At 49.5% G+C, this 27,724-nt stretch overlaps 2 protein-coding genes across 2 annotated transcripts; one reads left to right on the forward strand and one right to left on the reverse strand.

The window, feature by feature from the left end:
• Positions 1–985: 985 nt before the first annotated feature.
• Positions 986–25,923, reverse strand: atp8b1 (ATPase phospholipid transporting 8B1). Its single transcript, XM_038275508.1, has 30 exons — positions 25,766–25,923; positions 13,411–13,596; positions 13,233–13,330; positions 11,483–11,596; positions 11,301–11,399; positions 11,160–11,221; positions 11,007–11,079; positions 10,662–10,732; positions 10,339–10,421; positions 9,042–9,200; positions 8,794–8,882; positions 8,523–8,713; positions 8,237–8,321; positions 8,036–8,159; positions 6,608–6,651; positions 6,293–6,449; positions 6,033–6,221; positions 5,384–5,496; positions 5,145–5,309; positions 4,954–5,065; positions 4,801–4,876; positions 4,588–4,723; positions 3,718–3,840; positions 3,493–3,649; positions 3,198–3,421; positions 2,839–2,922; positions 2,187–2,432; positions 1,828–1,966; positions 1,627–1,757; positions 986–1,518 (listed from the first exon to the last, which is right to left on the reverse strand). Exons 2-30 carry the CDS (start codon positions 13,574–13,576, stop codon positions 1,285–1,287), a joined length of 3,744 nt encoding a protein of 1,247 aa, XP_038131436.1. The 5' UTR covers positions 13,577–13,596; positions 25,766–25,923; the 3' UTR covers positions 986–1,284.
• LOC119776880 (vegetative cell wall protein gp1-like) lies at positions 15,375–17,338 on the forward strand. Its single transcript, XM_038275509.1, has 2 exons — positions 15,375–17,106; positions 17,208–17,338. Exons 1-2 carry the CDS (start codon positions 15,375–15,377, stop codon positions 17,336–17,338), a joined length of 1,863 nt encoding a protein of 620 aa, XP_038131437.1.
• Positions 25,924–27,724: the final 1,801 nt, after the last annotated feature.

The following is a 27,724-nucleotide window of genomic DNA, read 5'->3' on the forward strand; positions in this document are numbered from 1 at the left end:
TGTGAACGTAGGATTAAGGTGAGCGCCGTCTGGGACGGCAGACACTTGGTTTTAACTGTTGAAATCTGTTACTCCCTTGTATTTTTTTATTTATTTTTATTTAGTTTTTCCATACATGTAGACTTGCAGGTTAATCCTTATTTTGATATATTGTTTATTCTTAATGCACCTTTTCCTCGTTTGCACCTCCTTTAATTACTATGCCATTATGTGACCAGTGAATTTCTCAGCTGAGATCAATAAAGCTCATCTAAACTAATCTAAACCAGGCCTCTTTGTTAAAACTGCTTTTAAAGTAATGTTCTGAAACATCTAATATAGAAATAAGTCATTTAGGAAATAAAAACTCATTAGTCAGATCGATAAATGTGCCGCTGACTTTTATTAACAAGAAAAAGATAAAATAGCATCACGTAACAACCTCTGTTCACATTTTAAGGTGAATAAAGGATCCAGTAACAGAACCTGAACATCAGCAGTTTTTGGCTTCATGGGGTCCGAATGATGACAGACCTGGAAAAAAAAAAAATAATCCACCCAGCAACAGCTTCACCAAGTAAATAATCACACAAATCAAGGATCCTTATGTTTTCTGAGTCAACAAAGATGTGATTAAACTTTTAAGAAATACACAAAAAAACTCAAAGAATCTAAGAAGCAATCAAAGTTCATCATCCATGAATTAAAGATAAAATTCTTTACAGAAAAGCTATAAAACATGAGGTTAGACCAAAACTCCAAACTGATCCCAGAAAAAAGGTTTAAAAGCCTTTTAAGGAGAAAAACAATTAGAAAGTCTTTCAGCAGACCTGGAAAAACCGTCCATGACAGGAAAGAAAGTGGATTTACAGCTAATTTAAATTAAAAGACTTTGTAAGAAGCGGCGGCTGAGTCTGGCGTAGAAAACATCCACTAGAGAATAAAAGCAGAAGAAAACGTTCAGCCTGTCATGGCGGCGTCACAGGAAGGGAAACGTTTGGGAACTTGGTTGGAATTTATGAGGAAGTGCTTCGTGGATGTGAGCTAAAACTGCTAAAGGCTACGCGCTAACAGCGCTAACAGCTTCCCGTCAGTTGCACTGGTGGCTAAAAATAAGGCATTTAAAATAATCCTGAGTTAAACAACATTGTCAGTCACACAGGTGACATCAGGCCGCTTGGCGGCGGCGTCTCTTCGGTGAGCGTTTCAAGTCATCAGTTTGTGCCTAAAAGGAGCAAAGTTTAGCAGGAGGGCTCCGCCCCCCAGAGGCGGGGTCAGAAGGCCTTCCCGCGTTTCCTGCTCCACTCAGATGTTTTCCGCCCGTCTCTGGGGGGACGGCCTCCTCTCGGCGTTTCCTCCGTGTGCCGTCTGGCGGCGGCGGATGCTCTGTCCGGAGGAGATGAGGTTGGCGTAGCCGGGCGTGTGGGAGAAGGCGTAGGCGGAGCGACGGGAAGCCCGGCCTCGCTGGAACGCCGGGGGCTGCTTCTTCTTGTCCTCCTCCTCTATCTGCATCTCGTACTTCTTCCGGTTCCTCTGGACCTGCAGCGACAGAAGAAAACATCAAGGAAGTGTCGCAAAATAAACTACAGAATGTGAAATAAATCGGATCGGTGGCGTTCCTCAGAAGATCTGAGGCGGCGGTCTGACCTTGTCTCCAATGGAGGGCCAGATGGTTTTATGGAGGAACTGGATGCAGACGACGGGCAGCAGACTGATCCCCACCGTCAGGACGATGGTCAGCCACAGGTAAGGCTGTCTCAGAGCGTTGGACGCCGCGCCTGCAGGCAAACATTTCCTCACTCATCCATCTTATGGAACATTAAACCCACCTATGGCGGAGGAAGCTACCTGTGAAGGTGAACACCGAGGGGAAGATGACGTGGATTCCGGCGCTGTGGATGTCGAACATGATCCCGAAGTAGATGGCGATGCTGCCCAGCACGGCGAAGAAGGTCACGAAGGTCCAATAGGACGTGTCCAGAGAGATCTGGAGGGAGGAGGAGGAACTCATCAGAACCTGAGCTGGACCAATGTTTGTAATCAGGATTATTTCTGCATCAAATGTGGCATTTTACATAAACCTGCAGACCACTCGGTGGCTTTGATGAAGGTTTGTTTATGATGATGAAGATCATTGCTCAGCTCTGGACACTCTAAAGGAGAGAACATCCACCCACTCAGAGCAGAACCGAGTCGAATCGTCTCACCTGCAGGTTTACGGTGAAGATCAGAGACGATGCGGTGACAACGGCGAAGGACTGGTAGTCGGAGGGCGCCTCCCCATCCTGACCCATGGTCTGCAGGAAGGCTCCGTACGGGATGAAGAAGATGATGAGGGAGACGAAGATGCCGTGGAAAAGGCTGATGAAGAACTTCTTGAAGTTGAAGAGCTCTCCAAGCTGACCGGGGATGTAGAGGCGGGGAACTTTCAGGCTGAGTCTGTCGTTCACATCCTGCAGGTCAGAAAAAAACAATCAATAAGCAGCCTGCAGGGATTCTACTGCTGTAATCGTCGTTATGGAGACGCTGCATGTAGGTCAGCCTGATGGCCGACCTGAACAGCAGCTCTAACCAGTGAACCTCTAGAACCAGAGGCCCGTTTTCAGACATACTGGTCAAAAACCAGGTTAATGTTTGGTCTGTTCTGGACCAAAGGTTCCCAAACTAGTGACCCACAGAACAGAACCAGAAAGGTCTGACCCCACCCCCCCCCGGCTCTGACCCCACCCCCCCCCCCCGGCTCTGACCCCATCAGCACTTCCCCTTATCCAGACAAAGGGTTCCTTCATCTCTAGAACCAGTCCTGCAGCTTTTCCTGTATCTGCCGCAGAGGAGGATTGGGTCGCTTAGAGTTTTTACCTGATCCAGGAGTCCGACGAGGAGAACCGGTAAGCTGCTGTACGCCAGATTGTAGAGCGTGATGAACCAGTCCTCATACGCCACCTGCAGGGAAGGAGGGAAGCAGCAGGTCTCAACGCTGGACGTTTTCTTTCCACACAGTCAAACTTTTTTAGGTTCCACTCTGGGAACCGCTCAGCGCTGAAGGACCAACTTTCTACATGCATGAGCAGAAACCACGAGCAGAGCTCTGCTGGCTAGACTTCAGGTATCAGCAGCGTCTCTATGAGGAAATCAGCTCCTTCCCTTTCATCTTGATCAAACATCGAGAGAAACACGACCTTTGACCTTAGAGATCATTGTATGGGACGACTGCTGACCTGAGAGGAATATCCGCTGAAGAAGGAGTACCAGAAATGGACCAGAGTGAAGGCAAAGTTCTTGAAGAAGAAGAAACGCAGAAACTTGCACATCCGGATGTAGGACCAGCGGCCGTGCACCAGCAGGAGGCGCTGCAGGTAACGGAACTGGGCGAAGGCGTAGTCGCTGGACATGACAGCCTGCATCCCCTCCTGACCGCTGATGCCCACGCCGATGTCCGCAGCTGAAGAGACAACAGACGATGAGGCGGGACGTTCGGGCGCCGAGGGAAACGCCAGACCGCCGCTTTCTTACTTTTGATCATGTTGACGTCATTGGCTCCGTCTCCGATGGATAGCGTCACGGCCTTCTTGTACTTCTTCACCAGACTCACCACGTTGGCCTTTTGTTTGGGCGTGACGCGGCAGCAGATCACGGCTTCACACTCGCAGGCCATGTCCACGAAGTCCAACTGCAGATTAAAAAAGGTCAGTGAGGAGGAGCGGCGGCGGCAGAGGGCGCCACAGATGCCGGGCTTACCTGTCTCATTTCCTTCTCCGTGTCGTTCATTGGATCCTGAGGGTTGCTGGGACTTTGTCTCTTTCCTAACCGGCGAAGACGAAGACGGCGGCGTTTCTTCTTTTTCTCATAAAGAATCTCGTTCTAAAAAGAACAAAAAACAAAAATGTAAATTAATTAAGAGGACGGCTTCATCAGGTTCTCCTACCACTAACGAACTGGGCCGACCCAGGGAACCACTAACAGGGCCCCCCAAGCAGAATGCTGTGATCTGGTTAGCGACCCTCTGCTCTTTAGCACCCCCTTGTGGCTACATGGAGCTTTTTCATAAATGTACGAAAAAAGAAAAAGGATTTTTTTGGTTGTTTTAAATGGTGTGCATGTCAAAATCTATCTTTCCAAAGCTTTAAAAAGTGTTTAAACGGTAAATGTGAACATTTTCATATCCTGCAGCAGGTTTCAGCGCGGCGCGATGCAGCGCAGCGCCGGGCAGGTGGCTGATGTAAACAAAGCGGCGGGTGCGTCTCAGGCCGTGGAGGCCAAAGGGAAAAAAGGAAGATATTTGATGAGAACAGAGAATCGGAGAAGGATGGAGCGAATCGTTTTCTTTCATTACCAACGAGGAAGGATTTCCTGCATGTTTGCTTTGGAAGGAGAAGTTATCAAGTAATAAAAAGAGTCATTAGGAAGGCTTTTCCAGGGAAGGCTAAATAAATAAATTAGAGGAGCGTAAAGATAGATTTAAGAAGTAGATTGCATCTCCAAACTCCACTACTGCTGCTAGTTTGGTTGCAACAATAGAAAACCGTTCATAGATCCAACAGGTAGCGCTCTGATGCAGGGATGGGAACTTTTAGGTTAGCGCTAAAAGAGCAAACCAAATGATCTAACCAGCCATCCTCCGGTGATGATCAGGGCGTTTTTTCCAGATCCAGGGAAGAACGGCTCCGAGGTCGTCTTCTTTCCGGGTCGAAATGATGATGGAGGTTCGTTTCTTCTTGTGTCCTGACGGATCCTCAGCTTTTCACTGCAGACAGACAGACAGAGACGGTTTCCTGGACGTTTCTTCCCAGCGGAGAATCTCAAGGGTTTGAATCAACTCACTTCACATCTTCTCCGTAGTGGATCTGCATGTCATCGGTCAGCAGGTGGCAGGAGAAGCCGATGTTCTCTGCCGTCTCTGAGGGGAAGAGCAGAACGTTGATGATGGTTTCAGTCTCAGAGAAGCTCCGCCTCTGCAGCCCACGGAGGACTAACCTTTCTTATCGCCGGTCAGGACCCAGATCTTGATGTCAGCTTTGGCCAGGTTGGCGATGGTCTCTGGAACGCCATCCTGAAGTTTGTCCTCTATGGCGGTGGCTCCAATCAGCTGAAGATGAAGAATTGGAATTCAGCCTAAAGAACTTTGAACCAAACATGTTTTTAAAAGCAGAAGTCTCTCTGCCCACCATCAGGTCCTTCTCGATCTCCTCAGAAACACGGTCCAGGGCAGCTTCTCTGTCCACCATGTTGACCTGGGCCTCCTTGTGTCTCCGGGACCAGGCCTCGAACTCGCTGACACTGATGTCTTTGTAACAGAGACAGAGTGTCCTCAGCGTGTCATTGGCAAAGACCTGCAGGACAGAAAGAGAAACGCTTCAGTTTCCCTCCATCAGGCCGCTTGACGGCTGACGGGATGTGAGCTCACATTCAGGGCCTCCTGGGTCGACTCCTTGTGTCTGGTGTCTGGGGAGAGTCGCTCGTAGATCACCGTATCGGCTCCCTTACAGTAGAGGCGAATGCGACCGTCTGGGAACTTCACTGGAAACAAAGAGAGAAATGGACGAAAATCACAAAAAGAGGAAAAGTGAAGCTTTCGGCTTAAAGACAACATCTCGACTCTGCCAGAGGCAAACATCTCGACTCTGCCAGAGGCAAACATCTCGACTCTGCCAGAGGCAAACATCTCGACTCTGCCAGAGGCAAACATCTCGACTCTGCCAGAGGCAAACATCTCGACTCTGCCAGAGGCAAACATCTCGACTCTGCCTGAGGCAAACATCTCGACTCTGCCTGAGGCAAACATCTCGACTCTGCCTGAGGCAAACATCTCGACTCTGCCTGAGGCAAACATCTCGACTCTGCCTGAGGCAAACATCTCGACTCTGCCTATCTCGACTCTGCCTGAGGCAAACATCTCGACTCTGCCTGAGGCAAACATCTCGACTCTGCCTGAGGCAAACATCTCGACTCTGCCTGAGGCAAACATCTCGACTCTGCCTGAGGCAAACATCTCGACTCTGCCTGAGGCAACAGCTGGCCTGCTTTAAGCTAGGCTTAGCAGCGTTTCTCCTTACGGATGATGGACATGCGCTTGCGGTCCGAGTTGAAGTCCAGCAGCGCCAGCATCTCGTAGGTCGTCTCGTGCCCCATTTCCGAGATGGTGATGGTGTCTTGGGTACGAGAGAGAAAAACGAAGCCGAAGTTCCTGGCGGCAGTGACGAGAGCGCCCTCATCAGGTGACGCAGCCTGGTACACCAGGTCACCTGAAGACAGAAGATAGAAGTTAAGTCCGTTTGGTCTGGTCTGTCTCCTCGCATCTTCTCCATCCTCTTACCGTCGTTGTTGTCCACCATGACGGTGTGGCAGAGTGACAGAAGCTTGAAGAACTCCAGAGCGTCTTTATCCTTCTTGGACTTGATCTTGGCGACCAGGAAGTGGTCCACAAACTCAAACTTCCTGTCAGCATAGTTGTTCCAGCCCCAGTCCACCGGCTAACAGGAAGGTTTCAGACAGAAGATCCAAAAGTTTTAGTGCTTTCATGACCAAATTGTTTCAGGACCTGGACTTTCTGACACAAGACGGCGTCTCCTTCTGTTCTCCCATTTTCTGTTCCCATGTAGGAAGGAAAAAAGGCAAAGAGGACTCGTACCTTTATCTTGTCCAGCGATACTCCTTCAGCAGTGGTTGGGTCACCTGTAGGGAGAAGAGCAACAAGCTGGAATAAACCGGAGTAGCCGACCAGAACCATGGTTCTGATCCGTTCTAGTATCAACTGTAGACCATGATGGATGGACGGACGGACAGCGGATTCCGATCACGGCTCAGTCACTGGGACATGTCCCTGAACAGATGCTGACTCTTCTAATGGAAGGAACCAGCGGCGCCAAGCAGCCGTTAGAGAAACAAACTATTAGATGAGCTGCTGTCCGAATGTGATGAGGAAGTCATCGGGCGGTCAGCAGCGAGCTGATTGGTGCTGTTGTGAGTTCGAAACCCACTCCCACAGACTGCCACTCTGAGCGAGACCCTTAAGCCTACACTGCCTCGTTGCTCTGTACTCGTGAGATTGGAACAAAGAAGCTGGAGATTTGTGTTTTATCCTGATAACCGAGGAAGAGAAGCAGCATCAAATGAATCACCATAAAAATAAACCCTGGATCAGTGACCGCGACCAAGGCGAGTCTGCCTCACATGACGTCATACACGCCGCTTTGTTTTTAAATATATAAAAAATCTAACGGCGGATGTCTGAGGGACAGTGATTGGCCTCCATGTTCTGAATGCTGGCGTACCATAAAGAATAAATGATGAACAGTTTAGTTTGTGCCTTCAAGTCGTTGCCCATAGGAAGACGTTACTGGATATAACCTAACGGAATATCTTCAGAACGGCTCCAAATGACACTAAACTCATATGGGAGAGTAGAACATGATGGAATAACGGAGAATAAAGGCGCCAATGGCCAAGGTTTCACTCGCAGATCAGTCTGGAGACTCTCCGTTGAAGAAAATTTGGAGCCGTTCACCAAACGAACGTCCAATCAGCGTTGGCTTTGAGGCGGGTTGAGGTGTGACGCAACGAGAAGCGCGACAGTTCAGTCTAAAGAACATGGCGGCTTCAGCCGATGAAACTAGCGTTAGCGTGGCTATCGAGCAAGTTTTATCGGAATTACAGAGTATTTCTTCACTGAAAGAAGAGCAAAACACTGCTCTGGAGGCTTTATCAGAGGAAAAGATGTTTTTGCTCTTCTCCCGACTGGTTTCAGCAAGAGTTTGATCTATCAATTGGCTCCTCTTCGTCGTCGCTCTGTTAGTACGTCATATGCTTCGTTGATCTGATTGGTTTATTTGGCCCGTCTATCACCAACATAGGCCAATCAGCTAACCAGTATTTTCACCCCTTCCCAAAATTACTTCAACGGAAGGTTTCCAGATGGAAATGCGGAAAAGTGTTGGACGGATGAATCATTAGTTGCAGCACTACTCATTTAATTTAAAACCGTTCGATTTGGAAACGGATCCATTTGTTTTTTTTTTCCACTCTTCCATGGAGACGAAGGGAGAAGCTGGGATTTTACCGTAATTCCGCCCTGAGATGGTGCACTTCTTGAAAACCATGATGTTTTGCGTCAGAGTTCCCGTCTTGTCAGAGAAGATGTACTGGATCTGGCCGAGCTGCTCGTTCAGGGTCGTCGTTCGGGCCTGAAATGAACGGGGGGGGGGGGGGGGGTAAATGATTCCAGTTTCTACTGAATCCCCCCCAGAGGCCGGCAGCGTACCTTAGCTGGTGTGTCTTTCTCTGAATAATACATCTGCAGGTCCCAGTTGATGAATTTACTCTGGCCCAGACGGATCACCTCCACGCTGCACACAGAACCAGACCTGCTGTTAACCGGGCCGCCGGCCAATCAGAGAGCTCCGCTACAGAGACGCCTCTATATACAGTAAATCTGCAAACTTTCTGATCTCAATCAGAGAAAACAAACTAACCAGAACCTGAACCAGATCTGAATGTTCCCTTAATGAGGGCCGATAACTGAATGGAGGTCGGGACGCCTCACTGACCTGACGTAGAGGGAAATGGGCACCATGGTGTTGAGGACGATGATGTAACCCCAGAAGCTGAGGAAGCCCCTGTAATCGGCACTGCGGTCTGTACCGTCGTTCAGGTACCAGGCCTTGGCGCCGATCTCCCGGTACCAGAAGGTGTGACCGATGGCCAGGCCGGCCGCCACCAGGATGAGCAGAGCGAAGATCTGCAGAGAGAAGGGACACAGTGACACTCTGCTACCTGCAGGGGGCGCCACAGGTTGGGTCAGGAAAGTCTCCTGCTCACCGTGTAAACCATGTAGTTCATCAGCTCGTCGATCTTGGTCCTCTTGAACCTGGTTTTTCCACTGTTCTTCATGATTTTGGTGTCGGCTCCTGTGACATCAAAGGCATTAATTACCAACTCGGTTCAGGAGAAACGTCTTCATCTTTCAGCAGCACAATGTTATTTATGTTAGAGAGAAACTTTATCTGAAACATGAATAAAAACCTAAATCTAAACAGGAACATCTTCCCAGTGACCGTCCCACAGACCTGCGAAGATCACCAGGCCGTGGCAGTAGTCGGTGTTCCTGATCTTGCAGCCTCGCAGCAGCATGTTGTCCACCTCCAGAGGGTAGCGCTCGCCGTCCCACAGCATGGTCCCGTTGAACTTGTCCAGGCGGTTGTTTGGTTCCTCACATTCAATCAGAGCTGCGACCAGGAGGAGGAACAAGAAGGCGACACGTGAACTGGGAGGAAATGTTTCTGTTCATACAGCGTCTAACGCCGACGTCTTCATCCAGTCTAGTTTCTTCCATCAGTTTCCAAATGTTGGAAAAATGTCTAAATTTATAATGTTAAACATTCGATCTCTTAAAGAAGCTGAGAAACTTATAATTCCTCCAAAGTTTCCAGTGGAGCAAAGCTGGACTTTCTCTGAACAGTTTAGGTTTTATAGTTTGTCCAATAAACCACGTAACTAAAGACGTCACGTTAAATATTCAGGAACTTCGTCCTTTAAAGGACGTTTTCTACGTCGCAGCTCGGTCGTTTGTCCCTCTCTTCTTGTCCCTTTTCTTCTTGTTTTCCTCTCTATGTTTTGTACTCAGCTGACTTTTCATGCCGTCTCTAAAGGAATGAAAGATTTTTCCAAGCACTAAGCTCACTTAGCTGATTGCTCCTTCCTGTGTTTCCAAAAAGGCCAAAGTAAATAACCCAGTCCTTCTTTTCACTGTAGACAAGCCATGATCTGCTTATCTGTTCTCCATTTTTCATTTGGATGAAATAATAGCTGCATGAATCATGACAGCAGACAAGATAGAGGAGAGCAGGAGGCGGGGTTACCAATCTACTCGCTCTGGAGAGCAGAGTTCGCTGCTTTTAGATGTTGTCTCCAAAGTCTCCAGTAGCAGAAAAAAGTCTCTAGATTTGGCGCTAGGAGCTTTTTAGAAATCAAAGTGCTAGAGGGGTCTGAAAAGTGGCTAAATATAGCGACTAAAGCGCTAAGTTGGCAACACTGCTCTTTGCATGGTTTGTTTTCAAATGGTTTGCTGCTGTCTGTTTGGACCTTTCTGAACATGTGCAGCAAATGGACTGATCCAATATGGTGGACACTGAAGGGGGGGGGGGGGGCTGAGACACACTTAATATTATCAGCGTTCTGATGGCATTTTAGAGAAAGGATTTTCATCAAAAACATAATTAATGTGCAGAAATAAGGAATAGTTGTATTAACCATACATTTAAAAGGAGTTTTATGGGGCCCCCAGGAACTTGGGGCCCTAGGAACTGCCTAGTATTGCTGAATGGTGAATCCCCCCCCTGTGGTGGGTAGGTGGGTCCTTCCTACCGTCAAACTGGGCCAGCTCTCGCTCCTCCTGCAGCCTCTCGTCCGTCGCTCGGAGGCCCATCCTGAACTTCAGGTTAGTCTCTCTGCACCAGACATCAGCGTCCAACGAAGCGCAGAGGAAATCCGACCCAGACAGAAAAGAAACGTTAAAACTTCAGACCAGCGATTTAAACCTAAGACACAGTTTTATTTGCATAGCTGTCCCTCTGGGATCAGGGTAATTCCTGGTATCTGCAGTAAACCTCCCCGCCAGGATCAGAGAGGACGTCTAAACTAAACACTGAGGGCCATAAAGCAAACAGCAGATATCAGGAGGCGTTTACCCGTCAAGCTCGGCCGTCTCAACGTAACACAGGCTGTTTGGGTTGGAGCTGGACAACAGCAGGATGTCAGCCTGAGGAAACAGGAAACGCCATCAAGTCAACGTTTTTCTTGCTTTTCCATCTCGTTAGACGGATTATTGGTCGTTTGACTAAAACCGTCCAGAAGGATAAAGGCTGGAGGTTTAGAGGAAACCAGTGTTAAATAAAATATGATTTTCTATTTCAGAGGGTAACTTCTATCATCTCATTTCTAGGTCAGTTTGTCTACAACCATCATGAAACAGACAGAAAATGAAGGACTAAGTTGCTAAAGTGTGGAAAGTTTTCGGATTGATTGGGTCGTACCGGAATAAAGTCGTTCTTCTTGAGGCGAACCACGTCGCCCACCTGGATGTCCATCCACTTCTTCTCCTTAAACCTGAAGCAAACAGTTTAGCAGCGTTAGCAGCAGCGCTAGCTAGCTGACGGACATCTACAGACGCAGAGCTTGGTTCTGACCTTCCATCCAGTAGAACCTCAGACTTTCTGTTATTCACCTCCTTGTCCATCCTGTGTCGGGCCTGGAGCAGAAGAAAGAAACTGACCATCTAGCTGAGATTCCTGCTAATTCTTTCCCTTGCAGCCAAAATGGCGTCCTACCAGATCGTCCACCAGGTCTTTGATGGCGGTGATTCCCAGCACGATGACCAGCGGAATCAGGGTGGTGTACCAGGGAAGGGTGGAAATTTCTGGAATGATCTGAGAACGATGGAGAGCAGCCAGGGTTACCATGGTAACCAGGGTCCGACTCAACAGAGCAGCTTCCTGTTGGTTGAACGTACCTGAAGGATCAGCAGAGCCAGGAAGTAGATGTTGGCCACCCTCTTAAACTGCTCGTAGAGGTTCAGGGGGAGGAAGGTTAAGAAGTTGTACTTGTAGGTTTTGATTGCGTTTCCCTGCAGGAGCAACGAAGGAGCGTTAGACCAACGTCCTCCAGTGGAGGAGGATAGACGCACCTCCTCCTACAGCCAGGCTGCTTCAGTACAAACATCTGACGGGTCGGAGTTAGCATTGCAACCGGCGTCCTTAAGGTTAGCATAGCAATCGGCGTCTTTAAGGCATACTATGCAACATTTTTCAGTTAATTAATGTGTTCCATAACGTTTTGGATGATTAAATGAGTCATTTCAGGTTGAACAAAGGTTTTCTCGGCCGCCCTGGTGGTCTGTGGGGGAAATACCGCACTTGCAATTGCAGGAGCACCGACCCGCACCCACAGGCTCAGAAGTCTCGCGAGAGTCGGTCTTGCTTTTCGGCGAGAACTGCTACAGCATGCTCATTGCTTAGCCTGGGTGCCAGTCCGAACTTAGTCCCGCCCACAAGGTTTGAGGTCGGGAAGTTCGGTCTGGCTCTGCTCCATAGTAGCGCGAGTATTATCGCCCACTGTCAGGCGATCCAATCAAATTGTCAGGGCGGGCTTTATACGATGATGGACAGATGATCAAGAATAACGTAATCAACCACGTGACCAATGCGCACTTGGGTGACAACAATAATGGCTGCCGCTGGAGAGTTTGGGTGAGTAGATTCTGCTATTAGGTCTGTTCTAGAAGATATCGACAGCAAATTTTTCGCTGGAAAATCAACACCGGTTGCATAGTACACCTTTAAAGTTTAGCGTACGTCCTTAAGGTTAGCATAGCAATCGGCGTCCTAAAGGTTAGGACTCATCATCCTGAACCATTGAGCGGTCATCAGGGAAGGAAGATCTCCAATAACCCTGATCCACGGTTCTGGTTATGATCTTATAACAGCCAAACAGCCTGGATCCACAAATAAATGAAATGCTTCTCATCTAAAACCTCCAATAAAAATCTCTCTGACATCCATGGCTCTACGCGTCCTGATCTGATTCATAGAGCAACAGTCTCCATCTATCGCTCAGTAGGCCTTCTGAGCCGAGCCGTGGTTGGCCATTCCATCACCTGATCGGTCCGAGTCCAACCAATGGATTCAGCCTCCCTGCTGCCGGAGCCTAAGCCACCATCCTCCAACTGGACCGGACCAAACCTGGAGCCGAAACCGCTTCAACAACTTTCTTCATTAAGTGACTTTAAAATGATTTAAATATCATCTGAATTTGGCTGAACCTCAATCTCATGGTTCGACTTTTGTTCCGCCGCTCCGTTCTAGTTGGAACAAAAACTTCTAAATCGGTCTCTTCCTGTGAAGTAAATCAAACTATTTTGTGTTGAATATCAATAATCTGAGCCTGATTGTTAGAAATCAGTGGATTTCAGGCCCTTTAATAAAAGCAGAGTCCACCTGAAGCGGAGCCGTCTGGTCCAAGTCTTAAGCCTCCTGCAGAGTCTAATGTGTCAGTCCGGGACCTAAAGGTCGACCCAACCGGACGGTCGGGTTTCAACCTCTCCAAAGCCCGTCTGCACTCGGCCCACGCGCTGCAACCCTGCCGTGTTCAGCGGCGGCTGACCCAGAATGCCTTGTTTGCTAATGAAGTGATGTCAGAGGTGCTGATAAAGGAGGCGGATGCTGCAGAGTTCTGCTGGTTCAGGGCAAATATGGCCGACTTACAGAGTATCTGCTCTTCTTTATGCAGAGGAAGACCTTCTTCTGAAACTCTGGCAGCTGGTGGTACGCTCTGTCGTTTGCCTTCACTTTCCAGACGATTTCTGACAGACAGACAGACAGACGGTTACAAAAACATCCAGGAAGCTTTTGTTTCGTAGCAACGGCCTGACGCTGAACCCACCGGGGGGTCTGGGCTCCTCAGGGGGACGCGGGGCATCCCTTGGCTCCTCTGCCTCGCTTTCATCAGAGGTCTCGTCCAGTTCGTCGTCCGTCTCGTCGTCGCTGTACGGCATCACCTCGTCGTTGGGCCCCGGGGAGCCATGCCAGTCGGCGCGGCGCTGACTCATCTCGCCACCTCAGGAGTTTGCTGAAAGAAAAGAAAGATTGATAGATTGAGGAAACCTTCCAGGAGGAGGTCAGGTCTGTGGAGATCCTGCATGGATCAACTGATGGCAGAAAAATCTCTGATCGGTGAAAGAATGGAAAGAATTTAAGAGACTGAAGGAAAAGGAGCAGAACTGATCATCTCACAGCTTTTCCATCGTTAATGGATGAAAACTGGCCGATTATTTAACCTCTGATCAGGACTCTGCTTTCTATCCAGTAAAAATAAACTCCGACCAGGGATGGAGGCCACGCCCCCAACACACACGCAGGCCGTCACTGGGAGACCATCGTCAGCATCCATCTTCCTGAGGCCACATCTGAGGGCCCAACAGTGGCTCGACAGCACAGGGGCCCGACAGCACAGGGGCCCCGACAGCACAGGGGCCCCGACAGCACAGGGGCCCCGACAGCACAGGGGCCCTGCGATCTCCACCTCCTGGTCTGATCCAGGTTCATCTGAGCAGCCAATATTTTTGGCCTTTCTGGTATCAACCAATAGCCGATTCATCAGTGCGGTGCAGGGAGCGCCCCCTACAGGAGACCGTGGAAATACGGGGGGGAGGGGCCGAACTTAAGAACCCATGAAAATATTGCTCACATTTGATTAGCTTCACATTCAAATAAAAACTGTTCAGCTTAAACAAACCAAAACTTAAAAGTTGATGTTTTGTGATTTAAAGTAGATTTTAGTGATGATGTTTATTTTCTACACCAACCGGTTAAAAACATGGATGATATTTTGTCACTAAATGTTTCATTTATTTTTTTTCGACTCGTTATTCCATAAATGAAGACCTGCATCGGACCAGAACCTGACGGCGCCTCTGGTCCACCAGAACCAGAACCCCACATGGATCCCGCCTCTGGTCCACCAGAACCCCACATGGATCCCGCCTCTGGTCCACCAGAACCCCACATGGATCCCGCCTCTGGTCCACCAGAACCAGAACCCCACATGGATCCCGCCTCTGGTCCACCAGAACCAGAACCCCACATGGATCCCGCCTCTGGTCCACCAGAACCAGAACCCCACATGGATCCCGCCTCTGGTCCACCAGAACCCCACATGGATCCCGCCTCTGGTCCACCAGAACCCCACATGGATCCCGCCTCTGGTCCACCAGAACCAGAACCCCACATGGATCCCGCCTCTGGTCCACCAGAACCAGAACCCCACATGGATCCCTCCTCTGGTCCACCAGAACCAGAACCCCACATGGATCCCGCCTCTGGTCCACCAGAACCCCACATGGATCCCGCCTCTGGTCCACCAGAACCCCACATGGATCCCGCCTCTGGTCCACCAGAACCCCACATGGATCCCTCCTCTGGTCCACCAGAACCAGAACCCCACATGGATCCCGCCTCTGGTCCACCAGAACCCCACATGGATCCCGCCTCTGGTCCACCAGAACCCCACATGGATCCCGCCTCTGGTCCACCAGAACCAGAACCCCACATGGATCCCGCCTCTGGTCCACCAGAACCAGAACCCCACATGGATCCCGCCTCTGGTCCACCAGAACCAGAACCCCACATGGATCCCGCCTCTGGTCCACCAGAACCAGAACCCCACATGGATCCCGCCTCTGGTCCACCAGAACCCCACATGGATCCCTCCTCTGGTCCACCAGAACCCCACATGGATCCCGCCTCTGGTCCACCAGAACCCCACATGGATCCCGCCTCTGGTCCACCAGAACCCCACATGGATCCCGCCTCTGGTCCACCAGACCAGGATCCCGACCAGAACCCCACATGGATCCCGCCTCTGGTCCACCAGAACCAGAACCCCACATGGATCCCTCCTCTGGTCCACCAGAACCAGAACCCCACATGGATCCCGCCTCTGGTCCACCAGAACCCCACATGGATCCCGCCTCTGGTCCACCAGAACCCCACATGGATCCCTCCTCTGGTCCACCAGAACCAGAACCCCACATGGATCCCGCCTCTGGTCCACCAGAACCAGAACCCCACATGGATCCCGCCTCTGGTCCACCAGAACCCCACATGGATCCCGCCTCTGGTCCACCAGAACCAGAACCCCACATGGATCCCGCCTCTGGTCCACCAGAACCAGAACCCCACATGGATCCCGCCTCTGGTCCACCAGAACCAGAACCCCACATGGATCCCGCCTCTGGTCCACCAGAACCAGAACCCCACATGGATCCCGCCTCTGGTCCACCAGAACCCCACATGGATCCCTCCTCTGGTCCACCAGAACCAGAACCCCACATGGATCCCGCCTCTGGTCCACCAGAACCACAACCCCACATGGATCCCGCCTCTGGTCCACCAGAACCAGAACCCCACATGGATCCCGCCTCTGGTCCACCAGAACCAGAACCCCACATGGATCCCGCCTCTGGTCCACCAGAACCAGAACCCCACATGGATCCCGCCTCTGGTCCACCAGAACCCCACATGGATCCCGCCTCTGGTCCACCAGAACCCCACATGGATCCCGCCTCTGGTCCACCAGAACCCCACATGGATCCCGCCTCTGGTCCACCAGAACCCCACATGGATCCCGCCTCTGGTCCACCAGAACCCCACATGGATCCCGCCTCTGGTCCACCAGACCAGAACCCCACATGGATCCCGCCTCTGGTCCAGACCAGAACCCCACATGGATCCCGCCTCTGGTCCACCAGAACCCCACATGGATCCCGCCTCTGGTCCACCAACCCCACATGGATCCCGCCTCTGGTCCACCAGAACCAGAACCCCACATGGATCCCGCCTCTGGTCCACCAGAACCCCACATGGATCCCGCCTCTGGTCCACCAGAACCCCACATGGATCCCGCCTCTGGTCCACCAGAACCCCACATGGATCCCGCCTCTGGTCCACCAGAACCAGAACCCCACATGGATCCCGCCTCTGGTCCACCAGAACCAGAACCCCACATGGATCCCGCCTCTGGTCCACCAGAACCAGAACCCCACATGGATCCCGCCTCTGGTCCACCAGAACCCCACATGGATCCCTCCTCTGGTCCACCAGAACCAGAACCCCACATGGATCCCGCCTCTGGTCCACCAGAACCAGAACCCCACATGGATCCCGCCTCTGGTCCACCAGAACCAGAACCCCACATGGATCCCGCCTCTGGTCCACCAGAACCAGAACCCCACATGGATCCCTCCTCTGGTCCACCAGAACCAGAACCCCACATGGATCCCGCCTCTGGTCCACCAGAACCAGAACCCCACATGGATCCCGCCAACCAGAACCCCACATGGATCCCGCCTCTGGTCCACCAGAACCAGAACCCTACATGGATCCCCTTCTCCAGGCTTCCAGAACCGACGCTCCATCCGGCTGGTTTGTTCCATGATCCTGGAAAACCTACCAAGTGCTTCCAGAACCGGGCCGCCCCCGTCCATCACCAGGAGAGCCTCTCCTATCCAGCACCAACCCATCGCCTCCATGTACCTGACTGTAACCATGGTTACCTGGACACCGATGGTAGAAGAAGCGGGTCAGAGATGAGGAGGGTTCTGGAAGATGAGCAGATCTGCTGACATCTCCAACCATCCGGTCTGTTCCTGTTTTTCTGAGATGATCTAAATTTACCATCAGAGCTTTTCTCCGTCAGCACAGGAATGCAGATCTCACCAAACTGGTCTGATTACGGCTCAGCTCCACCTCAACCAGCTCAGAACCTCCACCTCTTCATGAACACTTCTAACAAGCCTAAGCTTGACCTGTGACCCCATCAGAACCAGAACCACAGGTCAGCTTCACCCTGACGTCTCCAGGTGACGCAGCAGAACCACGACGTCGGTCTGTAGGTAAACAAGGAGCGGCTGGGAGGAGGCCACGCCCCCTGAGACGAGAGCCAATGGAGGAACAGCTGCCTGGATTCCTCCATACCAGAGCAGAACCCTGGTGGTTTGAACGGGTTCCTTTCCGGGTCCAAACATCTGAGACACGCCCAGCGTTCCTCCCACAGCCTGCTGAGCTCCTCAGACGTTTCACAACCTTCTGGGCTCGTCTGAACACGCCTGACATAGAGTTCTGGTCTCTATGCCGCCGCAGAACGTTCCAAACCAGAACTCAGGTTTTCCTCCTCCTCTTAAACCCAGACTAGGAAAGCCGTCATGGCGGAATGTTGGGAATGTCTGACTGGAAACATTTCCTGCTGAAATACTCCAGCCCGACTGGTTCATCTATAAAATCCTGAACAGAGAAGATCAGAGCAGAACCTTCCAACCAAAATGGCCGCTCTGCTCTGAAACCATTCTGGAAATCTCTGCTGAGGCGTCCATCCCCGTTTCAAGGACGATAATCTAGAAGCTGCTGCCTGCGTCCTCACTAGAACTATAGAAAGTAGATCAGGCAGCTGATCCAGACGCTGCTGCCTGCGTCCTCACTAGAACTATAGAAAGTAGATCAGACAGCTGATCCAGACGCTGCTGCCTGCATCCTCACTAGAACTATAGAAAGTAGATCAGACAGCTGATCCAGACGCTGCTGCCTGCGTCCTCACTAGAACTATAGAAAGTAGATCAGACAGCTGATCCAGATGCTGCTGCCTGCGTCCTCACTAGAACTATAGAAAGTAGATCAGACAGCTGATCCAGATGCTGCTGCCTGCATCCTCACTAGAACTATAGAAAGTAGATCAGACAGCTGATCCAGACGCTGCTGCCTGTGTCCTCACTAGAACTATAGAAAGTAGATCAGACAGCTGATCCAGATGCTGCTGCCTGCGTCCTCACTAGAACTATAGAAAGTAGATCAGACAGCTGATCCAGATGCTGCTGCCTGTGTCCTCACTAGAACTATAGAAAGTAGATCAGACAGCTGATCCAGACGCTGCTGCCTGCGTCCTCACTAGAACTATAGAAAGTAGATCAGACAGCTGATCCAGACGCTGCTGCCTGCGTCCTCACTAGAACTATAGAAAGTAGATCAGACAGCTGATCCAGACGCTGCTGCCTGCGTCCTCACTAGAACTATAGAAAGTAGATCAGACAGCTGATCCAGACGCTGCTGCCTGCGTCCTCACTAGAACTATAGAAAGTAGATCAGACAGCTGATCCAGACGCTGCTGCCTGCGTCCTCACTAGAACTATAGAAAGTAGATCAGACAGCTGATCCAGACGCTGCTGCCTGCGTCCTCACTAGAACTATAGAAAGTAGATCAGACAGCTGATCCAGACGCTGCTGCCTGCGTCCTCACTAGAACTATAGAAAGTAGATCAGACAGCTGATCCAGACGCTGCTGCCTGCGTCCTCACTAGAACTATAGAAAGTAGATCAGACAGCTGATCCAGACGCTGCTGCCTGCGTCCTCACTAGAACTATAGAAAGTAGATCAGACAGCTGATCCAGACGCTGCTGCCTGCGTCCTCACTAGAACTATAGAAAGTAGATCAGACAGCTGATCCAGATGCTGCTGCCTGCGTCCTCACTAGAACTATAGAAAGTAGATCAGACAGCTGATCCAGACGCTGCTGCCTGCGTCCTCACTAGAACTATAGAAAGTAGATCAGACAGCTGATCCAGACGCTGCTGCCTGCGTCCTCACTAGAACTATAGAAAGTAGATCAGACAGCTGATCCAGACGCTGCTGCCTGCGTCCTCACTAGAACTATAGAAAGTAGATCAGACAGCTGATCCAGACGCTGCTGCCTGCGTCCTCACTAGAACTATAGAAAGTAGATCAGACAGCTGATCCAGACGCTGCTGCCTGCGTCCTCACTAGAACTATAGAAAGTAGATCAGACAGCTGATCCAGACGCTGCTGCCTGCGTCCTCACTAGAACTATAGAAAGTAGATCAGACAGCTGATCCAGACGCTGCTGCCTGCGTCCTCACTAGAACTATAGAAAGTAGATCAGACAGCTGATCCAGATGCTGCTGCCTGCGTCCTCACTAGAACTATAGAAAGTAGATCAGACAGCTGATCCAGACGCTGCTGCCTGCGTCCTCACTAGAACTATAGAAAGTAGATCAGACAGCTGATCCAGACGCTGCTGCCTGCGTCCTCACTAGAACTATAGAAAGTAGATCAGACAGCTGATCCAGACGCTGCTGCCTGCGTCCTCACTAGAACTATAGAAAGTAGATCAGACAGCTGATCCAGACGCTGCTGCCTGCGTCCTCACTAGAACTATAGAAAGTAGATCAGACAGCTGATCCAGACGCTGCTGCCTGCGTCCTCACTAGAACTATAGAAAGTAGATCAGACAGCTGATCCAGACGCTGCTGCCTGCGTCCTCACTAGAACTATAGAAAGTAGATCAGACAGCTGATCCAGACGCTGCTGCCTGCGTCCTCACTAGAACTATAGAAAGTAGATCAGACAGCTGATCCAGACGCTGCTGCCTGCGTCCTCACTAGAACTATAGAAAGTAGATCAGACAGCTGATCCAGACGCTGCTGCCTGCGTCCTCACTAGAACTATAGAAAGTAGATCAGACAGCTGATCCAGACGCTGCTGCCTGCGTCCTCACTAGAACTATAGAAAGTAGATCAGACAGCTGATCCAGATGCTGCTGCCTGCGTCCTCACTAGAACTATAGAAAGTAGATCAGACAGCTGATCCAGACGCTGCTGCCTGCGTCCTCACTAGAACTATAGAAAGTAGATCAGACAGCTGATCCAGACGCTGCTGCCTGCGTCCTCACTAGAACTATAGAAAGTAGATCAGACAGCTGATCCAGATGCTGCTGCCTGCGTCCTCACTAGAACTATAGAAAGTAGATCAGACAGCTGATCCAGACGCTGCTGCCTGCGTCCTCACTAGAACTATAGAAAGTAGATCAGACAGCTGATCCAGACGCTGCTGCCTGCGTCCTCACTAGAACTATAGAAAGTAGATCAGACAGCTGATCCAGATGCTGCTGCCTGCGTCCTCACTAGAACTATAGAAAGTAGATCAGACAGCTGATCCAGACGCTGCTGCCTGCGTCCTCACTAGAACTATAGAAAGTAGATCAGACAGCTGATCCAGACGCTGCTGCCTGCGTCCTCACTAGAACTATAGAAAGTAGATCAGACAGCTGATCCAGACGCTGCTGCCTGCGTCCTCACTAGAACTATAGAAAGTAGATCAGACAGCTGATCCAGACGCTGCTGCCTGCGTCCTCACTAGAACTATAGAAAGTAGATCAGACAGCTGATCCAGATGCTGCTGCCTGCGTCCTCACTAGAACTATAGAAAGTAGATCAGACAGCTGATCCAGACGCTGCTGCCTGCGTCCTCACTAGAACTATAGAAAGTAGATCAGACAGCTGATCCAGACGCTGCTGCCTGCGTCCTCACTAGAACTATAGAAAGTAGATCAGACAGCTGATCCAGACGCTGCTGCCTGCGTCCTCACTAGAACTATAGAAAGTAGATCAGACAGCTGATCCAGACGCTGCTGCCTGCATCCTCACTAGAACTATAGAAAGTAGATCAGACAGCTGATCCAGACGCTGCTGCCTGCGTCCTCACTAGAACTATAGAAAGTAGATCAGACAGCTGATCCAGACGCTGCTGCCTGCGTCCTCACTAGAACTATAGAAAGTAGATCAGACAGCTGATCCAGACGCTGCTGCCTGCGTCCTCACTAGAACTATAGAAAGTAGATCAGACAGCTGATCCAGACGCTGCTGCCTGCGTCCTCACTAGAACTATAGAAAGTAGATCAGACAGCTGATCCAGACGCTGCTGCCTGCGTCCTCACTAGAACTATAGAAAGTAGATCAGACAGCTGATCCAGACGCTGCTGCCTGCGTCCTCACTAGAACTATAGAAAGTAGATCAGACAGCTGATCCAGACGCTGCTGCCTGCGTCCTCACTAGAACTATAGAAAGTAGATCAGACAGCTGATCCAGACGCTGCTGCCTGCGTCCTCACTAGAACTATAGAAAGTAGATCAGACAGCTGATCCAGACGCTGCTGCCTGCGTCCTCACTAGAACTATAGAAAGTAGATCAGACAGCTGATTAGACTGGTTGACAGGGGATCGACAGCCAGACCTCTCAGGTCTCCTGGATCAGAAACAAAGATGGAGGAGCAGCTTTAGTTCTATTCCATTAATCTGGAATTAACGTCCCTAATGTGAAAAGAGCTGAAAGCGTTTAAATCCAGATTAGAAGCAGGTGTGAACATTCTGGTTTCATATTTCTAACTTTGCTTCATGGTGTTTTTCAGCCCTGGTAGAAATAAAGCTGCATCACAGACGGCTCTTTATTTGCATCTATTTGCATCGAACAGAAAACAGGAAGTTTTTTCCGGGTTGATAAACTATTTTTTACTCTTTTATTAAGTTATTATTTCTCGCCGATGATAAAAAATATTGAATATTTTTGTGGCTTGAATGTTTTATATTCTGGTCAGTTCTAATATTATGGATCTGCTTCTAGCTGTAACTCTCCTGTGAGGCAGCAAACCCAGTTTACATCTATCAGCGCCACCTAGAGGCTGGAGTGGTGAAGGCAGCGTCCGGTTCAATGAGACCAGAACCAAGGAGCTGCCGGCAGAATGAGAGGAAGAGTAGAAACAGAACAACTAGAAAACAACCAAAGGAAGGAGCTCTGATGCCTGAAACGTCAGAAAGCAGCAGAACAACAAACAGGCAGGAAGTGAATCAGAGCAGCATCTCTGGAGGATCACCAGAACCCACCAGAACCACCCAGAACCCACCAGAACCGCAGCTTCAGGTGGATCCTGACCTTTCAACCACCAGCAGCCAGCAGGGCCGGTCCCTGAACAGGTTTCAGTGTCTAGATCTGGCCATCACCATGGCAACGGGCTGAGAGGGCGTGAAGAGACGGAGAAAAGGCATACCTGTATGACGAGACTGAAACCTGAGAGGAAGAGGAGGGGGGAGGGGCCGCTCAGGTGAGCAAACAGGTTCAGAGAGAAAAGGAGCAAAAACAATAACAGAGGCGGGTGCTCCGGTACCAACAGAACCCGGTACCAACAGAACCCGGTACCAACAGAACCCGGTACAAACAGAACCCGGTACCAACAGAACCCGGTACAAACAGAACCAAGGCGGGTCCTCCGGTACCAACAGAACCCGGTACCAACAGAACCCGGTACCAACAGAACCAAGGCGGGTGCTCCGGTACCAACAGAACCCGGTACCAACAGAACCCGGTACCAACAGAACCCGGTACCAACAGAACCAAGGCGGGTCCTCCGGTACCAACAGAACCCGGTACCAACAGAACCCAGGCGGGTCCTCCGGTACCAACAGAACCAATCAGCCTGGTTCCATCAACAGAAAATCACTTGTTCTGAACTCAGACCCTGGAGGGGAACTGAGGAGAACCTGTCGGCCCGTAGAACCAGACTGGGTCAATCCTGCAGCTCACATCCCACCGACCCGATCAACCAGAACCAAGAACGAATTGCAGAAATCGACTTTGGTCCAAAAAGAAAAACCTGCAGAGCATCGGAGGAAGAGGAGGAAGAGGAGGAAGAGGAGGGGATGTTTAGGAAAACATGAACAGAACTTTTCTCCTCTTCTGCCCCTTTAAAACCAACCGGACCGTCAAACAGAACCAGAACCAAACGGACCCTCAATAAAGAGGAAAGATTCAGACAGACTTTCATCCAGCAACAGGCAGGGGAGGGGCAGCACTGCTTTACTTCTCCGAGCAGAAGAACCCTCTGATACCTCAGAACCAACCCGGTACCGGTTCTGTTTGCACCACAGACCCATTGGTGGTTCTTGGTTCTGATCCGGATGGTTTCTTTCATCTGAGACCATTTCAATAAGAACCAACATGAAGCAGGAGAAAACCGGGTCAGAACCAGAACAGAAATCCAGTTAGTCTAACTGATACCGGTTCTACAGATCGGTTCTGATTAGCCGAGTCCGTTTAAAGACTCGGACCTCTGCAGTAAAGTTCCTGCTTAAAGCTGCCAAGTCGGACCCTCAGGGTTCTACTCACAGCGAGTCCAGTCCACACGTCACGACCCGTCCGATCCACAGAGACTGCAGCACGCAATCCTGCTGCCTCAGAGCCCCTGAGCAAGGCAGCCTGGGTTGGTGGCTCAGTAACCAATCGGCAGCCGGCGCCGCCTGCTACAAGCCCCACCCACTCTGATTTGAATTCTGCTTTACATGAGGCAGACCAGAAAGAACCGCCTGCAAACAGAACCAAACCAACAAGCTGCTTTGATTGGACCTCCGGAACCCAGAACCTGGAATCAAACCGAAGCTGTGAGAGAAAACCGGTTCTGATTCTGGTCCAGTTCTGGTTCCATCAGCCGTGTCCTGCTGAGCCCAGCAGGTTCTGTTCCTGTAGAACCAGCAGCGGTTCTGGTTTCGGTTTCACTCCTTTTCTCAGGCGGCTCCTGCTTTGTTTATGAGCAAACATCTCAGGTCCAAACCAACCGGATCAGAACCAGAATCTGCTCCTTTTCCTGCATTAAATCCTAACCAATCAGGGCAGGCCGGCGGGCCTCTGATCCGAGTCTCTCAGGTCACCAACCTGCGAGGTTCTCCAGGTCAGCAGCTGACCTTTGACCTCCGACATCGACTCCTTTGGACTCTCAGCTCCAGATTTAAATCCTGCCGTTTTCCATAAGCAGCCTGAGATTTCCCTAAAGAAAAGCACCCATCCTGCCCCCGCCGGGAGACGGCCCGGGGACACAGGTCACCCGGTTCAGGTCCAACGTTCAGGACTCGGATCCCCGTCTTTAAGACAAAGAATGTGTTGCACATTCCAGTCTCCTCCGTCTCCGCTCCTTACAGCCATTCCTACCGTTTTATTTCCAGATTTTATCAGATTATTGTCGCATAAAAACAGAAAAGTTCCATTAGACACATTAGATTAAAAAAAAACAAAAAAACATTGCATGTCTGATTGACAAGGATCCTATTAAAGAAAAATCTGCTTTAATTCACAGAGAATGAAATATTTATAGCGACCCAGTGATAGAAGGTTTATTTTGTTTTTAGTTTAATATGAGCGCGATGCGGATCATTTTATTTTTACAGTGCATGTAGATCGACTCCATGATAACCTACTGGAACAATCTGCAGCCTCTCATTGGGCCTGATAGCCGCCAATAACGTATTACTGAGGGTATGCTGGCCTGACGCCGTATGCTGAGCTGATAGAGCACCGGCCCTCAGAGACGTTCGCTTTCAAACATCAGCAGAGATGATGGAGACTTTCCATCATGGAGGTTCCCGGCAGCCATCTTTGTTTTTAGGAGGTTTGGGTTCAGTTAATTTCATCCATGAAATCAGAATAAAAAAAAAAAACTTCTGGTTTCATTCTCAGATCAACTTTAGTTTGATCCGAAATGTTTAAGATGAAATCTCTGAGCAGGAAGTAGTTCCTGTGTTTATCTTGGCTGACGTCACATCTTGGCTCTGATTGGACGAGCTGCTGCTGAGTCACTTTCTACCAACGACCCGAGGTCGGATACTGACCGCTAATAAACGCTCTGAGCTTTGACCTGCAGGGACATTTACAGTCAATAGGTTTGGAAAGGCTGATGGTGGGACTGGACCGACCCGTCCACCGGTTCCGGTCCAATAAGCTCAGGTTCTCATTGAAAAGAACAGGACAAACATTTCACCACCTAATTAATCTGATGGGAAAAACTCAGAGCAGGAGGCCTGAACCAGCAAGACCCGACCCGGTCTGACCCGACTGGGCCCAGTCTGACCCGACCCGGTCTGCCCCGAACGGGTCTGGTCTGAAGCAGCGGGATGCGACTAAGCCAGACTCAGCCCAGCCGGGCCAAACCGGACCCTGAATGATTCCCCGGGAAAGTCCAAAGCAGAAGAAGGAATTCTGCAGCAGATTCCAAAGATCAGAACCAGAACCTTGACCCAGAAAGGGAGAAATGTTCTGGTTTCCTTCTTTGCTCCAGAACTTCCAGTCAGCCTGATTCAGACCCGGATCATCCCAACATTAGAGGCCAGAACCATCAGAACATTTCACTGGAGAAACTGCTGGGATCCAGAACCAGCTGAGGGTCCCGGTTTTGGACCAGTGGTGCTGATTGGACCCATCAGGACATTTTCCAGGCTTCTGGACCCGTCAGAACCCGTCTCAGAACTTCAGCTTCATGGTTCTGATCCAGTTCCCAGTTATTCCATGAGACCTCCGCCAGAACCGAACCGCGGTTCCTCTCTAAACTCGGTCAATCAAACCGGAAGTAACTCACCAGCGTCCTCAGAAGTTCTGATTCGGTTCCGGTCCGGTTTCTCTCGGCGTTCCTGTCGTCGTGTCACCGAACCATGTTTGTTCGCACCAGCAGCGCCTCTTCCTCCTCTTCCTCCCCGCCCTGCCTCACGCCGCCCCCCCACTAACCTGTCGGACCGGTTCGACGCCTCGAGGCTCAGAGCAACAGGAGCCTCACCTGCCTGCGGAGGAAACACGTCACGCACCGGTGAGAGGCGGTAATTGGAGCCTTAATTGGGCCAGGTGTTGGAAGGGGGCGGAGTCAGTGAGCAGGAACAATAAACCCAACAGTCTTTAATTTCATCACTTTATGACTTTTATTCACAAACAGAACATTTGTTTCGGTTTAAAACCGTTTAAAGCGAAAAATGGAAATAAACAAACAAGATTAAAATCATTAATATTATTTTAATATTTGATAAAAGGCTGTAAATAACGATTATTTAGCAAAACGATTAATAGTCAGATAAGCGAAGGTTCCTTTAAGATTTTTATGAAATTAAACCAGATGAAACTAAAAGTTCTGGATTGTTGGACAGACTGAGAGACTGGAAAGTTCAATTAGTAAATTACTGATGATTATTTCAATAATAGGATTAATTGTTTTAAAGTAAATATTTTATTGTATTATCTTAACATTTAAATGCTGCCACTTGTGTCTCTGCTGTATCTATATATATAATTTTTTATTTTAATTTTTTATTTTATTTCATGTAGTCCAGCGAACATTAAATCTGTATTTTTAAACAAGTTTTGAAGAGTTTTTGTTTTTATTTCTTTTTATGTTTGTATTTTTCACTGTAAATTTCTGACTGTTGTGTTTTTAGGTTCAGAGAAATTTAAGAGATGAAAAATATCCTTTGAACTAATTCTGCTGCATTTGCAGGAAAGCTTATTAATGTTCGCTGTTCCTGTCAAATAAATCAATAAATAAAAATAAACAGGTTTAATGTTTCAGAGCAATAAATGAACTGCAGGGCCCCGCATGCTCAGGGCCCCGAGGGGCCTCTGGAAAAAAAAAAAACAACAACAAAAAAACGTATGAATTTTATACAAACATATTAAAAATATAAATAAATAATTTTCCAGGTGTTCATTCTTTTACTTCTATTGTAACGGTGGAGGAAAGATGCCAGAAAACAGGAGCTGCTTTTAGGGTCAGATGGAAACACAGAGCAGGAGGAACTAGAAGCTTCAGTTAAAGATTTAAATCCTGTTTCCTATTTAATGTAACTTTATGAAGACGAGATCCTCAGATTCTAGTTTGTGATGATAGTTTAAATATAAACGGATCTTTATTGATTAATAAACCAATAAATGCCAATTGTGCTTGATTCACTTTTATTTTAAAAAAATCTAGAATCATTAAAACCTGAAATAAAGCCCAAATAACTTTTTTCAATATTCTGAGGGATTTTATTCTCTCCTGCTAAATTAAAAGGTAGATTTCAAAATTTTCCTTCTTTATTGGACATTTTTTAGCAAATTAAAAAGAAAATAAATGCTTTCGATTGCTTTGTTCTTGTCTTCCATGTAGATCACATTTATAAAATCCAAGCTAAACTAATCTGTACCTGAAGAAATGTATTTTTTAAAGCCTAACCAAAGTAAACCAGTGGAAGGTTTCAGTGTCTCTGGTCTTTGCTGTGCAGTCAGTGGCACATCATGGCCACCAGAGCGCAGTAACACACCATAAACCCACCAAATGCTTCCAGGCCCTGAATCCCCTGAAACCCTAACCCTGCAGCTCTGGTGATGGATGGAAACACCCTGATGGAGCCTCAGTGAGGATGGTGAGGGGAACCTGTGCTGGACTTCTGATGGAAGCTGATCCTGATCCTCCTGCAGGCTTAAAGGGTTTCTTCTTCTTCCCAGGATTCAGCTCCATCCGTCTCCTCATGAACTCTGTACCATCCTGCTGAAGGAGGAAAGCCCTCAGGAT

This window comes from Cyprinodon tularosa, unplaced genomic scaffold, assembly GCF_016077235.1.
Source record: "Cyprinodon tularosa strain WSP-4 unplaced genomic scaffold, ASM1607723v1 ctg963, whole genome shotgun sequence".
NCBI classification, from domain to species: Eukaryota; Metazoa; Chordata; class Actinopteri; order Cyprinodontiformes; family Cyprinodontidae; genus Cyprinodon; species Cyprinodon tularosa.